This window comes from Varroa destructor, unplaced genomic scaffold (genome assembly GCF_002443255.2).
Source record: "Varroa destructor unplaced genomic scaffold, Vdes_3.0 BEIS01000003.1, whole genome shotgun sequence".
Taxonomy (NCBI): Eukaryota; Metazoa; Arthropoda; class Arachnida; order Mesostigmata; family Varroidae; genus Varroa; species Varroa destructor.
Genome location: NW_019211456.1, coordinates 53,344,363 through 53,361,357, shown reverse-complemented (window position 1 = coordinate 53,361,357; position 16,995 = coordinate 53,344,363). Strand labels below are relative to the sequence as shown.

General features: G+C 37.7%; 2 protein-coding genes across 4 annotated transcripts in view; both read right to left on the bottom strand.

Moving 5' to 3' along the window:
* Positions 1-16,995, bottom strand: part of LOC111248461 (calcium uptake protein 3, mitochondrial-like) — a 120,545-nt gene that overhangs the window by 83,388 nt on the left and 20,162 nt on the right. The gene's annotated exons all lie outside the window — the stretch shown is intronic.
* On the bottom strand, positions 4,431-11,157 carry LOC111248463 (uncharacterized). Its single transcript, XM_022800897.2, has 2 exons — positions 9,284-11,157; positions 4,431-7,738 (listed from the first exon to the last, which is right to left on the bottom strand). Exons 1-2 carry the CDS (start codon positions 9,996-9,998, stop codon positions 7,719-7,721), a joined length of 735 nt encoding a protein of 244 aa, XP_022656632.1. The 5' UTR covers positions 9,999-11,157; the 3' UTR covers positions 4,431-7,718.

Sequence of the window (16,995 nt, the reverse complement as noted above, 5' to 3'; positions counted from 1 at the left end):
ATTTTTGTAATGCCCTATATTGAAGATGAAGCTGTATTTTCGTTCGAAACAAATATAGTGTTTATTTTTTTATGTACCGAGAACTATGTTGTAACTATTACATCGTTGCTTGATGTTGAGTTTTCTATAATCTATTAAAAGAGATACCTGAAGCCGTTGCAAGACAAAGGTGCTACCAATATAATGCCACCCTACCATTGTCCCAAAATTTTATATAATCGACATAAGCTGTTCCGGTGTGTAGTTTGGTGCATAATAGTAAATAACCGTCGTGACTGCTTAGGTACATGTTCGAAAACCGAATTAAGTAGATGATTCTAAATGGTACGGAAAATAAAAAGTATTTCATTAATGACATTTCATGGATGCATATTTATCCGCTTACAATGAATTTACGAAACGTAATCGTGTTAAGAACAAAATTATAAAAAAGTGAAACGTAGGTAGGCTAATTGGCCATAAGCTAAAGTAAACGACAACAATAACTTATATTGCATACGTTTATTAAAAAACAACTGATCGGCTTTCCCAAGATAAAGGCAATGTTTTACAAACGTGATAAGACACAATATGATAAGAAAAAGAAAAGTATAAATATTGCATTAATATGTGAATCAATTATCATCATTAGGGTTGCGACCACTCTATTTGTAATGGTAGGCATGTATTGCCTGGCAGAAACGGTAAACATAAAATCCATTGCCTTAAGTGAGTTGCTTTTCAATGCTGTGTAGATTATATATATATATATATATATATGAGTGTGTGTATGTGTAACAGTTTTTAAAGGTTAACTAACTGAATTATTAAAATAGATTAGATGGTTTTCATGCCATATAGTTTCGTACCTCTTCAACGTCAAAACTCTTGTCAGTACTGTACAATGTTGATTTATAAATAAGATATAAGCAAAATGTGTGGTTTATAGGACATATATGTACAGTTAGATCCACATTAATTATTGATAGATATTGTGTGCGTACATTTTTTTATGTATTGGTTTCCTGGTTCAAACTGTATATTACAGCGGGTTTCAGCCTTAGTGCATTGTTCCGTTCTTTGTTCGTCGAAGATCCTTTTTTTGTCAATGTTTTTAGTTGAGTTTGACGAAATTAATCAAGTACGCTCTGCTTTTCTCCGTGTGTGAAACTTAATGTAGAAAGCCCTTTCATATCTGACCAAGTGCTCCACATAAGATGTCTGTGTGGAGGCTTAAATAAATAGTTCGACTTTTACATTAGGTATTGCTTCAGACGGCTGACCCCCAGTACTCAAGCAAAATGTGCCTTCGAGGCTAGAAATAAAGCTAGACCGTCCCATGTATACCTGCGTTTAGTTGGCAAACATGTTACCACTGCATTATCACAGGAGCTTAAGTGAAGGGCTGCTTAGGATTTAATCTCTCTTGCTCTCTCTGAAGATTGCTGTGAAGTATCTATTGGTAATTCACAGTACTGGCCCTAAAATTCACGATAAAAAATGAGTCCTTTTTTGCAGTGCAAGCACATGTATGCACATGTTTCGGCAGGTGGGTATGGCCTTTCGCAAGGTTCACATAGAACCCGCCTTCCTGCCTTTAAGACGTTTTAGAACGATACAACGAGCTGTGTGAGCCGGGAGAGAAAGCTCTTGAGGTGATTGTGTAAAATTTGCAACATGAGCCTACTATAGTTCAGCGTCTTCTGTTTCTTAAGGCCTTTCGGAACCTACTTTGTAATTCAAATCGATATCTCCATCTCTGAAGCACTGAAGCGTATTTTAAAAAATGCTATTAGATGTTGCTTATTCATTTTTAGTAACGCACACAATAATCTTGTCTTAGTTGCACTGTTACGTAAAGAATACAGTTTTTCAGTGCTCTTTTTTGATGCAATAGGACACTGCCGAAGAATCCAGTTAAAATAGCAACAGTGCAGCACACTCAAAATAATCCAGAAGAGCAATGTTTTAGGCTCCAAATTAAATGGATAAATAAAGGAAAGAGTTAGGAAAGTTTAATTAGTTTCTAGCCGACATAACATTTTTCTGACAGTCGTTTAGACGTATTTTTAAAAAGTGAAGGTATTACTCCCATTGGTTCACCGTCATTACTAAGCTGACATTCATTAAGCAGTCGTTTAGCCACATAGTAGTGTTTAAGATATAACGAACAGGGCGTGACTTTGTCCAACAGAAGCTCGATGAGACCAATTTTGCCTCATCAAGGTATTAGATGCAACTATATACATATATAATAAATATCAAAACGCATGCAATGATCTAATATATCAAGTTAATCTCTTTTCGTAGGCAACTATGCTTAACCTTTCACACAAAAAATTAAGAGCCACACCAAGATATATAGGTCTGCGTGCTTATAACGACACCGAAAACTAAAAGCGCAAGCCGGAAGAAGAAATCCTAAACGGCAAGTTAACTTCTTCGAGTCTTGATGAACTCGTTAGGTAGATGAGTTACTAAAAATAATATGTTATAAGATTAAAAGGAACTCCTTGTGCAAAAATCAATCCAAGCTTAATAAACAGCGATTAATTCTTTCGTTGAGTAAGTTTTGAAAGTTCACAGCAGTTTTTTTGCGAAAGTATTATTGACAAGCAACTGCCCAAATTGATGTCCTCCATCTTCATATCACAATATAATAATAATAAGAAGCAATAATAAGCAACCCAGCTAGTCATAATAAAAAAAAGTAGCGCGGTTTCGAGAATTATCAAAAACTATTTTTGAAAGTAATATTGCTTGGGAAAAAACAACAAAAAGATAACAAAATATTCATCTGCCCTCAAAACTTTTTCTATCTGTTAACGGCGCAAAAGTAATTAGAAAGAGTGTCTTTAGACTTCTTTAATGCGCAGTATTTGATTGATACCTGTTTAGGTAACCAACGCATTGCTGCAGATGTTCGAAAAGTACAACAAGTTGAATTTCTAAGTAGACAAAGGCTCAGTGGCGTAAAACACAAAATAATTGTGAACAAAAATATGAACGAGTAAAAAAATATTGTTGCAATTTTTGGGTTTAATTGCATCATCTATGGCCCAAAACTCAGCTCAAAAAGAAAAACGTAGAGCATATAAATTGGGAATTTTTATGAGTTGTTTCCAATAGAGCGTGTGAATAAAAGAAAATATTGCAGCAAAATTGTTTGCATATATTAGAAGTGCCATTTCTAACGGTTGTATTTATTCAACACAACTATCATTTGCCTTGACTTCATCTTTAAATTACTCAGAATATTACAGAGTATTTTTTTATTCTGCCAATAATTTCTTTTTGAGAATAACTGTACATCAAGCAATATGGATAGGTGTAAGTTTGTTCAAGAATTATTCATATACGCTACATACGAAAAACACCAGCAAAGTTAAGTTTTAGGCTGGTAGCAAATTAAAAGCACCAAAAATACAAAGGCGCAAAACGACCAGCAAGCTCTAACTCCACGTAAAAAGGCTACGACTCAATTGGTAATTAATCTTCTTTGTTCTAAATCTTCTTACTTCTTTTTGGCTATTGCATCAAAAATTCAGGCATATAATTTTTTTTTCGAGTCATTATTTATTTTCGATACTTTTGTGTCTAAACCCTACTTAGGATTGCATCATTAACATCTTCTTCGGATTTTTTAAAAGGTGCATGAATACTGGCAGTAACGTAGACTGTCGATTTCGGTGACAAATATTTACGGTGGGTATTACTTCAGCGCAAACAGATACGGTATACGATGGTATACGACTGTCTTTTACTGTGATGGGTTTGTACTACCAAAAGCAACAAATGAGCGCATGTCGGTTACAGAAAACGATCCGCGAATATTTGACTTAGCTTAGATAGCTTACCCTGTTCATATATACTAGAAAATATAAAATATGCTTGACATGTTTCATCAACAATGCGAGCCGTTGACAAGGGAAACGTTTCAATATATTACAATAAGGGTTACTCCTATATTTGTATTGGCATAGTATCGGGGCTCTAAATAATGGCTAGCGTAACAGAAGTCTAAGGCGTTTCAATGTTTTCAGTGCAAATCTTCTACGCAAAGATAGTCGTCACCTTAATTACAATCGAAAGCAAGGCTTTAGCTTATTTTAGCGCAGCGTAACGTTCTTAGCCGTCCCCTACGAGGATCACTGGTCGTATACCCATGAACACCTTCTTGAATGCCGCATTGGATACTCTGACCACAAGACATACTCCTTGATTCCACCAGCAGCAGTCACGATTTACGTAAACGACTCGTAACAGCATCTTAACTGCTTAGCTCTGCTGAAAAATTTGTTTTTACGCCTAAAATTGATTTCGAAGAGTTTAAATGTTCACATACCTGAGACCTAATATCCATCAATCACGACTGTTCGGATCAGCAATAAGGACATTAGGACCTTGAGTACGAGATCATTTTGTATGAATTGATGAAGCTGAGTGACCCATAAATGGAAGATTTGCAATTAGTTTCGAAGTTTATTAGATTAAAAAGGTTTGTTTTTTTCTATTTGTCTCAAACTTAAAAACTGCGCGACATCTTGCTTTTAGATACACTTCATTGAGCCTGGTCTTAGCGGTCAAAGGCTTTATAGACGTGAATACTTCTCCCGATTTCTCTTTTCTTCCAGAGTTGAAAACACATTGCTATGAAAGTGCACCAAGCACGACCTATGCCATTTTTGTGCTACGGCTTTGTTGAAATGCAACTAGTAACTTAGAACCACCCAAAAACCTTATGAAAAGCGCTAAGAGCAAACGTATGTTTGCTCTTAACGTTCCTCATAGCGTCCTAGAGTTTTGCACCCCACCCTAAATTCATGTGTCTTCAATATCAGCTGCTACGCTGTTACTACAGCATCACACCAACCGTAAAAAGTTCCAGCCGGGTAGTCAAATTAAGCATTACTACATTCTAGCAAAAAAAAAAGTCTAATGTCTAAAATCTGAAAAGTCATAATTCTCCTCTAATGGTTAAATATCATAGTTTTAAATTAAACAGACGAATAGTGAGGAGACCTGTACTAAAATTAGAAAATACCTTTAGTCAGTGGCTGAAGGCCTGTATGTATGCATTGTAATGCCGACGCTTGTTGCGACTACCAAAGAAATGTTTCTACGGTGATGTGTCAACCTTCTAGACAAAATCTTTCAACAGAACAGACCAATAAAGGACAATGGACCATGTTATAACGAAACGCTTTCATTCATGCGTATTATAGTTATTCTCCCATTCCTACATACGTATCTTTCGCATGTAAGTCCTGGTATCCTGATGAGGGTAGCTCGGCATGCTAGTGATAATCGAGACTCTTTAGAATAGCGGAATGATCAACAATAGGATAAAGGCACCCATTATAAAGATGATTCGCCAGGCAGTCGTATTATGTTCGACCTCTGCATTTGGGCTATGTGTGACGTTCCGTGGTTAGCTTCCGAGAGGCCGCACTCGTTATATGTATAGACAACCAATCCATGCTGCCGGAGAAGTAGACATTACCATGTCCAGGGTCATAGGCTATCTTTAGCAGCACGGAAGTTACATAATGAAAAAAAGGTACAGACGATAAGCTGTTGCTATCCGGTCGAAAACGTCAAAGTTGTACGATCGACTGCATTGAGCTGCAGTGGCCGAGAAGCGACCGATTGGCAAGGGTGAAATTGCAAAAACATGTCAAGGATGGTCAGAGCACGAGCACCAGACAACAGAAACAGTAGTAGGTACACAAGTCATCAAAGGTGACTACCATTGAGCGGTGTCAAAACCTTCACTCAACTACTACTTCCTTGTTTGTGAACTTGAATTTATATCTATTTGTTGACAATAATATTTTGTACAACACTTTAAAACAACTGGCCGCTCATGGGCCATACGTAACGATAAATCATTCATTTTCTACATGTTGTTTTCGTTGTTACAGTACTCGTAGTTCCGTTTGCCTAATATTCCCTTCACTGCGTTCATTAGCTAATTGGTTCTCCATAACAACCGCAAGTGTCTCTATACATTATTTCAAATCACAGTGTACAATTTGTAGTTTCCTGCAGATTTACAAAGCAGTAAATTCATCTCATTTTATATTATTTATTCATTTACTTACGGGATGTCAAAAATGGTTGATTATTAAGCCTGCAAACATGGCCATCATAACTGCTTGCGTTTCCGCGTGAGTGGAAATCTGTCGGTGACGTTGTCTACCCTAAAGTCCACTTAGCCGTAACAGTGCAAATATAGCTGTGAATTACGTTACAAGGGAGTTTAAAAGAAATGGTAATAAATATTCTGTTTGGCCAACAATCCTACTACATAATAAGCCACCATTGTTGCGGGTGCGGACATCAATTTAGGCTTCCACTACCAGCTGTGTCACCATACCATTGTCTTTAGACATAAATGAGACATACGATCATTACAACAAAAATAGGTTTTCATACTTCGACGGCGTTACTATAACGATAGCATTAAAGACAATTATAGCTAATACAACAGTATTATTTTATTTAAAGGAGACAATGCATTAAGATATTAAATGGAACAATTAATAATTGAATGGACATTTGGGCTAGAAAGTGGCAACCGTTTTGGCAACGTAATGAGCAAAGAACGCAAATTTCTGTGTGACTTTCGCGTCTTACTAACTAAGCTATAGATACGTTCGAAAAAACGCGATTAATTGTTATAGTAGTATGTAAAGCTCAATATATTTATACTTCATATTAATTCAGATCCATAAAATTTTTAAAACCATTTTGCAGAAGAAGCGCGAGGGAATAACGTAAAATTTATTGGAATATATTAACGGTAAAGGGTTTCAACGGTAATCTGTATATACTGAAGTATATCCTAAACTGTGTTCAATGAAATCATAAATAAGTGAATAATGTAACTGCCTGAAAATGAGAAGAAAATATGTACCGCTTATCAATAATGTATGACCATATATACCGTTACGACCGTTAACAACCAGTGTGAGCAAGCCATTATTGTATACAAGATAACAGTCACTTCCTGTTACTCATTATCCGCATATCAATTGTTTTTATATGCAACACTATTATGCTACTTGCTTCTGCCTAAACTATGAACCTACTTTAGCCCCATGCGTTGTGTCTGTCCAGAAGCAAAGAAAAATCATCAGCTCTATAGATCGGGTTTCGGGCAAAAATTATTTTTGTTTACTACTCTGCAACAATCAGTTACAAACATACATTATTCATTATATTGTGAGCATACGGTTCTACACCTCTTTTTAGGTGGCGGAAGCATATAGAATTCTATAGGCCATTTTGACTCGATTTATGTTTTGTAACTCGGGTGTATAGGATGTACAGGAACACCTGATTTATAGAACTTAGACACAAAGAAACAAAAATTTCACTAGTTCGTGTAGTTTTGAATTGGTCTTACATGAGCACACATGGAGATACAACCAGTTACATATGCTCCTTAAATTTTCTTTATGGTTTGTTTGCACGGGGCTGAGATTCCTTTAGTAATTGAAAGCGTTTTATGTGGCGAAGTAAAGCGAATTTAATTTATTGGCATATTTCGAATAAAAAGTGTGACGACATACACAACTGCATCCCGAAGTAACTTCAAGGGCTTAAATAATTTCAAAACTAACTGAGCTCTAGCAGGGGAGCGAATCCAGGATTTTTAGCTAGTAAGCATGGCGCCCTGCCTAACAACTTCGCGACTTTCCCACGAAGTTTAAGGCACGCGTCGGTTGTTAGCGTCAGTTTACTTTGTCATCTCCTGCAACCACATAGACGACTTTGTTTCTCTTAGTTTCGAGACGCGTATATATATGCATCATTGCATTACGTAGAAATATAGATTAATAAAGCAATACAAAATAAATGACTACTGCAAATCGTTGTATTTTTTCTATATAGCATGGCAGCTTCGGTATATTTTATTTGACATTAGTCGCTGATAAACTGAAGCACAATGAAATACATTAATTAGTGGGACAACGTACATGAGCAAGGCACGTACATCAGATGATGGCACGGCGTTGTAGCTATTTTTAACTTGAGTACATCTGTATTCTTCTCTTTTGTTTTGAGTGACATTTCGCCACTACTAATTGCTGTATCTGTTATGACATAGCAACACATGCATACATCATATCACACACATGCGCTGCTACGGTTGAATACATACACACAAACATAAATACGCTGACAAACATCTATCCATTTAATGAGCGACCGGCTCGCACCCGCGGGTCTTTTACTAGGATATTCACATGACAATATTAAAAAAAACGACACTGAACACGTATGATATCACCTTTTCAGAATGTCAAAAGCCTTAACAATACAGACACCACCACCAACAAAATAAGGTAAGACCTACTTAGGTATTTACAAGATTATTTACATTATGTAGGAACACGGGGCTACACTATTCTATTGGTAGCATCTTGACATATGTGGCATACACACTCAATAAAAAACCAATACGAGCGGATGTCATTGCCAAGAGGTCGGGCAATACGAGGAAACATAATATAACGAAGCATCCTGACAGATGAACAGACACAGCACCAAAATACGACAATCAGTCAATATTACGATCTTCATATGGGTAATGGTTACACAAAACATCAACAACTAGTGAAAAACTATACACACATAATTCATAGTGCACAAAATTTCAGCATATACGATATCGTAAGCACATACAATAAAACACATTCACACAATTTAAGAAAAATGTTTGCTAGGAAACCAAAAGCAGAACAGAGACAATATCTTTGTCCTTTTTTACCTCCAATGTGACTGGTGTGTATTAAGTACAGAAGAAGAACGCGCCAATAAAATAATGATAATTAATTTAAATGATGCTTATGGATTATGATTACATAACAGTTATAGCAGCAAAGACAATATTAAAAAGAAAAGTCTATGAATATAAATGGCTGTTAGTTACTTTCAGCGGGAGGATAACCATGATAATGGCTTGACTACTTCTATTTTTTCCTCTTCTATATTCTATCTATGACGAAAGTACATGCAAACATGATTAAAGTATAATACAAGTTAGAGTGTGTATGATAAAAAAATAAAGTAAAATATTTGGTTAATCAATAACAAATCGCTTAACCGATTTCGTGTTAAATCGTACGACTTTAGTATGGACAGACACACATTGAAGAACAGATGAATAGTCACAGATGGCGACATGTATACATAGAGTTAGCAGCATAAATACGATGAAAACGAACAGAGTAGAGCAGGTTAGGCTAGGTTAGCTAAGTACTAACTAGCTTACAAACTAACTACCATCCACCACCATTTGCGTGACCGCCGCCGAAGTCCCAGCCACTATTGCTGCCGTGGCCACCGCCTCCTCTGCCGTTGACTTGCGTGATTGAAAACTTCTCACTTCCACCGTGGCCGCCTGTGCCGTTCAAATCCCAGTCACCTCCATGACCGCCACCGCCGCCGCCGCTAAAATCCCATCCACCACCGCCGCCACCTCTTATTTCAGTTATCGCGAATTTTTCGCCGTCCCCTCTACTGTGACCATCGCCATTTCCTAAATCCCAGCCACCACCTTCGCCACCGTGTCCACCACCGCCATCTTCGCCGATCTCAGTCACAGCAAACTTTTTACCACCTCCGTGACCTCCCCCGCCACCGAAATCCCACCCGCCACCGCCACCAAAGTCCCAACCCCCGCTGCCGATTTCAGTGACCTTCCACTTTTCGCCTCCATGACTGCCACCATTGCTGAGGTCCCAACCTCCATCTACGTTGCTAGCGCCATGGCCGTCTTCCCATCCGTGATCAATTTCATGAACCTTCCACACCTCCTTTTTCGGGGCGTGTTTTATAATTGGGAGAGGAATCACCAGTGGAATTATGGGTGGAGTCTTCTTGAGTACCTTGAATAGCTTTTTAAGCACAATCTTTTTAATAATTTCATGTTTGTCGCCACGGACCACAGGCACTACAAGCGCTACACTGACACATACTAAGAGAGGCACCGCTTGAAACGACCTCATACTGAGACTGTTCCTGTCTTTGCCAAGTTCGATTCACAGGTTTCCACTAACCTATCCAATTAGTCGATTTATAATGCAGCGTTTAGGCTAGACCACCTAGTTCGTGCTGACACTTCGTACTCTGTCAATCCAGCCTTTCAGATAATGTTCTTTTTCGTAAAGTCCGAAGAAGCAAATGTAATGAAAGCCCAGTGGTCAGATTCTTTTATTGTGCTACTCCTTCCTCGCAAAAGCTCTCTCCCCGCAGTCACAGCAATAGCATGGCATGTGCGCCTTATAACCAGTCTAGTGGACTATCCTAAAGAAAAAGGACGGTCAGTACAGTGTTCACGCGAACCCTTGTAAAATCCAGTGCTTGCTTGTCGTGGTTCTTCTAAACCGGCCCGAATCTAAATATAATCCGCCGGATGTTCCTATCATCATCACGACCACCATACTGCTGCTGCTACTGCAACTGTTCTTACGGAGTTGCTGACGACACTGTGATTACAATAATGATGGTCATGACGGCCGTAACGTTAATTCCGATGATGATGATATTCTACACTCTGACCCCGTCCATCTAAGAACGACGACAACGACGAGTGGAAGAAGCTGCTGGCTAAATTGACCGAGCGTTGCCGCCGCACCAACTCATCGCTTGCTCACATAGCACATTTGTTCATGGTCAATCAAAGCGGGTAAGCTGCAGCTGTGCATAATCAGAGCATCTTGTTTGCTGCAGCAGCAAAAGCGCCTGCAACCGTTACGAAGAACCGAGCGATATACGAAAGTAAAGCTAAAGCCGTCCTGTACTACTCTTGGTCAACGGGAATCGACAGACAAACCTGGCAAGTATTCCTGTCCCCAGCCGCCCTCCTTCTTTAGGCGGGCAACCGCCTGCTCATCTTCGACAACATACTGACCCCTGATAATACAGCTGAAATAGACACCAGCACATACCCGCATACACACAACAAGAAAGAAGCAGCAACTTTTTTATGCAGATTAACGCATCAGCGTCAGGTGTAGCACCCATCATATGAATACAACAGTATTTGCTGTACTCAGCAGCAAATACATTAGATAGCACCTTATATGTTCACTGATCCAACCAAGCACATACATGTGTAATACCTTTTACATTATTTTTGTGTTGTTTTGACACGTTACCTACAATTCAACACAAAATCCATTCTGCCGTAGTAATATATATATATATATATATATATATATATATATATATAAACAGCTGTAGAAGAAGCGGTACCATGACAACCGGGCTTTGTTGTCTATGGCCGAAAAAGCATCGGGTTTCCTTTGAAGGATAATAATATCGCGCCTTCCAATGAGACGATATGTGGGCGAGCGCGTGAAGCAATGGCACAGGCTAACGTCCGTTGCTAACGCTTTGCTGACCTTTGTCCCACGACCTATATGAACTCCACACAGGGCGCACAAGGCATAATAATTATAATTAAACTAAATCGTGTTACATAAATATTAACAACGATCCAGTCCTATACATGCGCCGCGTAACAATAAAAGATCAGACACACAAACACTTTCATTCACGTTCATTACACACACAGACACATATATATACACGTGAGCATAGGTCTGTGCATACATAATATATTCACAAAAATAGAACTATCTACATATCCATACATGACAATCGACTGGTCTATGACACCAATCAAACATTCCATTGGCAATTTCATTGAAATAGACAGTTTGGTAGCTAAATAGACAGATAGGCTGACGGCGGTGTTAGTAGGCGCGCATTAATTGGTTGAGCCCTAACCTGTTCATCCGTTTTCCTCTGCTTCCGCGGCTTGGGCTTCCAGCACAAGCATAATATCCGCGTACGCCAAACAAGTAATTAAGATATGACCAGATGAATTACCATTCGACCTTAGCCATTTAGGTGTACAACTAGATCCTAATTTGACAAATGTGGTTATTATTATGCATGCAGCATACATTTGTAAGATGTGATGATTATCGCTCGATGATGATCATTCCATGTGATTGTATAATCTATGACATTTCAAGCCAGTCGTCTCTTGTAATTTTACAAGTAGTGGGACTTTCCAATATTGAAGCATACAAAATAGAGACGAAATGACTATTAAATATAGGAGGACGAAGCTGGATTATGCGCTTTCTTTTAATGTTGAATTCTCTTCTTTATTGTGTCACAAAACGGTTAATCACGCCTTTAATTACAAAACCTATCAAATATACGCGATGTGAGACATGTACAATCCATATAAAAGTAAGGATGTCAATCTTTTAACCAACTTTTTTTTATTTTAAAACCGTTTGGTGGGATACAGTGTCTAAGTGCCGTATTGACTAATAACTCCCCAGATAAATACACCGGTGATAGAAATTTTCTAGAAACATTTTATCATTCTCATTTAATTCGTACGTATTTGACATTTCAAAATTTTAAATAGCAGGTATAATTCTTAAAGCACCCGAAGGAAGGTTTCTAGTTAGTAGCATCTCATAATTATACGTGTCTTACTCTGGCACAATTTGGACATTAGCTTTGATTTCTTATCTACAATTTGTTTTTTCGAACAACTGAAAATTTTGTGTTGATTTCTCTTTCTATTACGGGCATTGCTTTTTTGGCTAGCTACAGGGCGCCAAATCGAAGAACTGCAAACGACACAAATAAATATGCAAGTAAGGAAAATGAGATGATTCTACGCAGATTATTGCCATTAGATTAACTCTTTCTGTTTACCAATAGGTCAAAGCAGGCTTTTAAACGAAAAGCTGTGTTACTTTCTTTGTCGTTGTGAGGCAAGGGAAAAATAACTGTAAATCCTTTTTGACACCAAGATCACTATTATTGATTAGTCTTAAAGTTGCGGTTTTCGTTCTTGCCGAGACATGACGGAATTTTGATTAAATACATTCCTTGTTTCTTCATTTATGAACATATATTTTATGCTTGGAGGAATTATATGTATAGATAGTTGTTTACAGTCATGGTTGTCAATGTCCATTTCATCAATCACACAAATGTTTTCGATTCTACTCAGCCTCGTCATGATTCCCTTTAAAACACTATTTTATTGCCATAGCGATAGTAGATGTCATACAATAAGTCATACAATATGGAGACAGACGCAGGACTGCAGCTACTGTCTGTGTTAGTCGCTAGCAAGATGTATTTGAACCCAGCAGTTTTTGTTAAATTATCAATAATAATGACGTATATTATATGGATACGTGTACTGTGTTACAGTAGCTGATAGCAAAAATACTTACGGATTTATTATTGTTTGATCATCCAAGATATTTATTTCCGAGTACCGATTGCGGTGCGATTATGTGATGTTGGTGAACGGCGTGACCCATCGATCGGGTAAGGTCTTTTCAAGTATCTTTCCTGGATCGAACATCGTAATACCTTCCATTCCATGGGATACGGCCATTTTACCGCCTCTAAATTTTTAGATGCGTAGCAACAGTCAATCGAAAGGCATTCGTAGTTCAAGTACTCTTGTCTATTTCCAATTTTTAGCATTTTCTCACCTTGATTCCTGGTATTTTCCTAGCATATGACACATACATATACCTATAACGTTCATCTTATGAAACAATGAGAGCTGTTCTCCATAGAAGCATAATGGCCCTTCTGTTTCAAGCAAAATGTTTCGTCATAAAAACACTACCTCTCCCTCTCGTTCTTTCATCTTGTCTCAGCCTATCTGTCATTGTAGTATGGCAGTATGTGGGAAATATAATAAAGTCATAAGCAAATCAGCATGCGGCTGCACTTTTTTACTAGAGCTCAGCCAGTCCGATTGCCGTTCTAGTTAAAGGTTTGCCCGGGAACGCTATGCTTCAAGTGTATATTAGTTCCAGCCACAGATCTTCAGTTGGCGATTGACAGAATGGTTACCAGACACAAAACCAGTTGTTGAAACAAACAATATGCTTCTATGTGGTATCAACTTTGTTCCATGCTTTGGCGTTGTGATAAAATTGTCTCTGATTTTACCCTGTGGTCCGTATAACTAAAACAGAATAGGTGACCCGGTCTGGCTGAAACTTGTAGTTATTAAGTGAAACGATAGACGATTCGTTGACAAAAAACTATATGGTGCTACTTGCATCCACTAAATCGATTCCTATGATTATGATATAAATAAAGTTTCTCTATATATTCAGAATCAAGTACGGCACTGCATAAAACGAAGGCAGTAAAAATATCAGCAAAAATAAGACAACATATTTTCCTGTTACTTCAATGCCCCATCAGTCAAAAATGATCTTGAACGATATCACGTTTTGTTAATTTAATTATATGCTATTAATGGATATTAATGGATAGCCAGCATATATTCAGATTTTTTAACACAATTTTATATTTGATAGAAGTGCACAAGTTTGCAGTTTAGTCACTGGGTGAAAACGCCATGGCTATAGTTATCTAGCTATAATATGACACTTAATATAAGCCAAAAATAGGCAACGTGTCTGTATACTATAAACATATGATGCTTCTTTCAAGTTTGAGCGAGATTTATTAGTTATGAATCGTAAAAAACTCGCATTAGGAAGCTTGGATTTTATGAAGCATGGTTGATAAGCCTCATATCAGATTTAGGACAGCGGCCGATAACGTACGACTTCGTTTTCAGCTTGCTCATAAAAGGAGTACTACAGCCTCATAGATTGTGCAGAGTTAGTTAATCATTGAATATCGCTTTTAACTTTTGTTTTAATACTACCGGTCGTCTTGGAGATCGGACGTCCTTTATTCTCATCATGGTAACAGTAGATAATAGTGTTAAGGAAAAATTGTTCCCCTTCAAAGTGTTTAAGAAAGCCTTTTAAAAATCCATCATTCCTTAAATTTAGCGCTAGATCACTCTAAATAATTTGCTCCTTCAATCCTTGTATCTAAAACAGGAGTAGCGTTATCCCTTTATAAGTCTAGAAAAACCCATTTGCATCAAAAATCGGCCAGCACCAAAATGCACCATTGCAAGTCGGCTACGCTGTAAATGAACGTGCTTCAACTATGTCCACAACTTTATAGTGCTTCATTTCATAAAAATGTTGATACCTAAATATAATTAAAATGTGTAAATAAAAATTCAATAATGCTTTATTAGCCAAATATTGTAGTATATTATCATCTACATTCTGACATGTCAATACAAATAGGCGATATTATTGCATGTTTTTAAGAAGGTGAGTGGATGTTATTCGTCTTACGGATATTATGTAACACTCTCCATGAAAACCGTTATTTAGGCGTTTAACAAGAACAACCGCAATTAGGCGGGTTGTTTGTGCATGACTTACATAGATTTCGATAACTTATTCAAAGTACTGCTGTTTTCTTATACATGCGACTATCGAAGAGATCGGACATTGCATTTATGGATTGAAGACAATGTAGCTCCCATTGTTGGAAATAACACCATTTAATATTCCGCCGTGTAAAATAAAATTGTACTTTTGTAGCATCTTTTTAGACAAAGTTTCAGTAATATAGTGCAACAGAAATCACGATCAATAGAATCAACAAACCTTTGCACACATAGAGCACAGAACTGACCTCTTTTCTAACTACGCACCAGCCGTAAGGCGACTTATAGATTTGTGCCATTACATTGTTACAAGCATGACATTGACTGTTTACTAGTGCTCAGGCTGGGCACCAGCTCGTGTTTTTAATCCCATTCATCCATACGTCTGCTTCGTTAGTAGATGAGATGATAGCATTTTCCTATGATTATTTAATACTCACATGGGTCCATATGTCAGGTATATTTTAAGCAAGTGTATTAACAGAAACGTTAGTATCAATGCTGTTAAGATTGTACAAATATTGTGTTTTGACTAAAGTTCAGCAGTGCCTCACCGTTCGAGTAATTCTTATTTTCTCACATCTTGTTTATACATGTTAAACATCATGTTCCAAAAAGTGAAAAATGAGCTGATTCATTTGTTTATGAGACTTTGGTGAGGATATTTCTCCATGTACAGGTTTAGCTATATGAACTGCCAGGTGGGTTATAACTAACGGAATACTGTTATAGTTCAAGGCAGAAGTAGCAACACATTTACTAAACTAGATTTCGCTTTCTTTTATACTAATTCATTTTACTTTTGCAGATAGCGGTATTGCTTTTCCTTTTTACTATAATAAACTCTTGGTTGTCGTTATCCCCGTTTTTGTTTTGGTTAACGGAGCATTCTCTTTCCATAGTGCTCCCCATTTTCCGCTACTATCAATAATAATAGTATAGTCAAGGTAGGTACATATGTTGGTGCTGTAGTAATAGCGGCCGCCGTGTTGGTAATCATCGTCGGTGTCTTTTATGTAGCGTGTCCCGTTGTGAGAACGCTGCAACTGCCATTCCTTTCAAAAATCGCTGTGGTCAGCAAGCTTAGTTTCCTTGTTTCCTGCTAGCTCTCTATATCGTTCTTTCTACCCGAAATACGATAGTAACAATGCCAACAGTACTAACCACGACATTAGTAATGATTAGGTGATGGTTGGCCGGCGTACGGATATTTGGACCTAGATAACGAAGCAGATTATAACGATTTCATTATATACGTAAACATCCTACGTCTACGATGATTTCTGCTCATTCTTACGCTGTTTTCATGCAATTACTGCTGTCTGTTCTGGTTGGGTTTATGTAAAAGTTATGGTCAGGGCTGAAGCAAACCAACATAAGACAGGCATACCGTCAAGTAACGATTAAGAGAAGCAATAGCGTAAGCAGCGCTGAAACAACCGTCACACACGTCTGATCAGCCGCCTGCACCAATCATCGTAATCATCACTCATAACAACATTCGAAATGGACTGTGTTCTACTGCGGTGTTCTTCGCACCACTCAGCAAAGATGACATATTATTGTGTCAAACAAATGTATACGCCAAATCTTGCTGTAATATACATGCACGTCTAAGCAAAACAAGAATATGCATCCCGCATCTGATAGCAAAAAGATTCTGTGATATA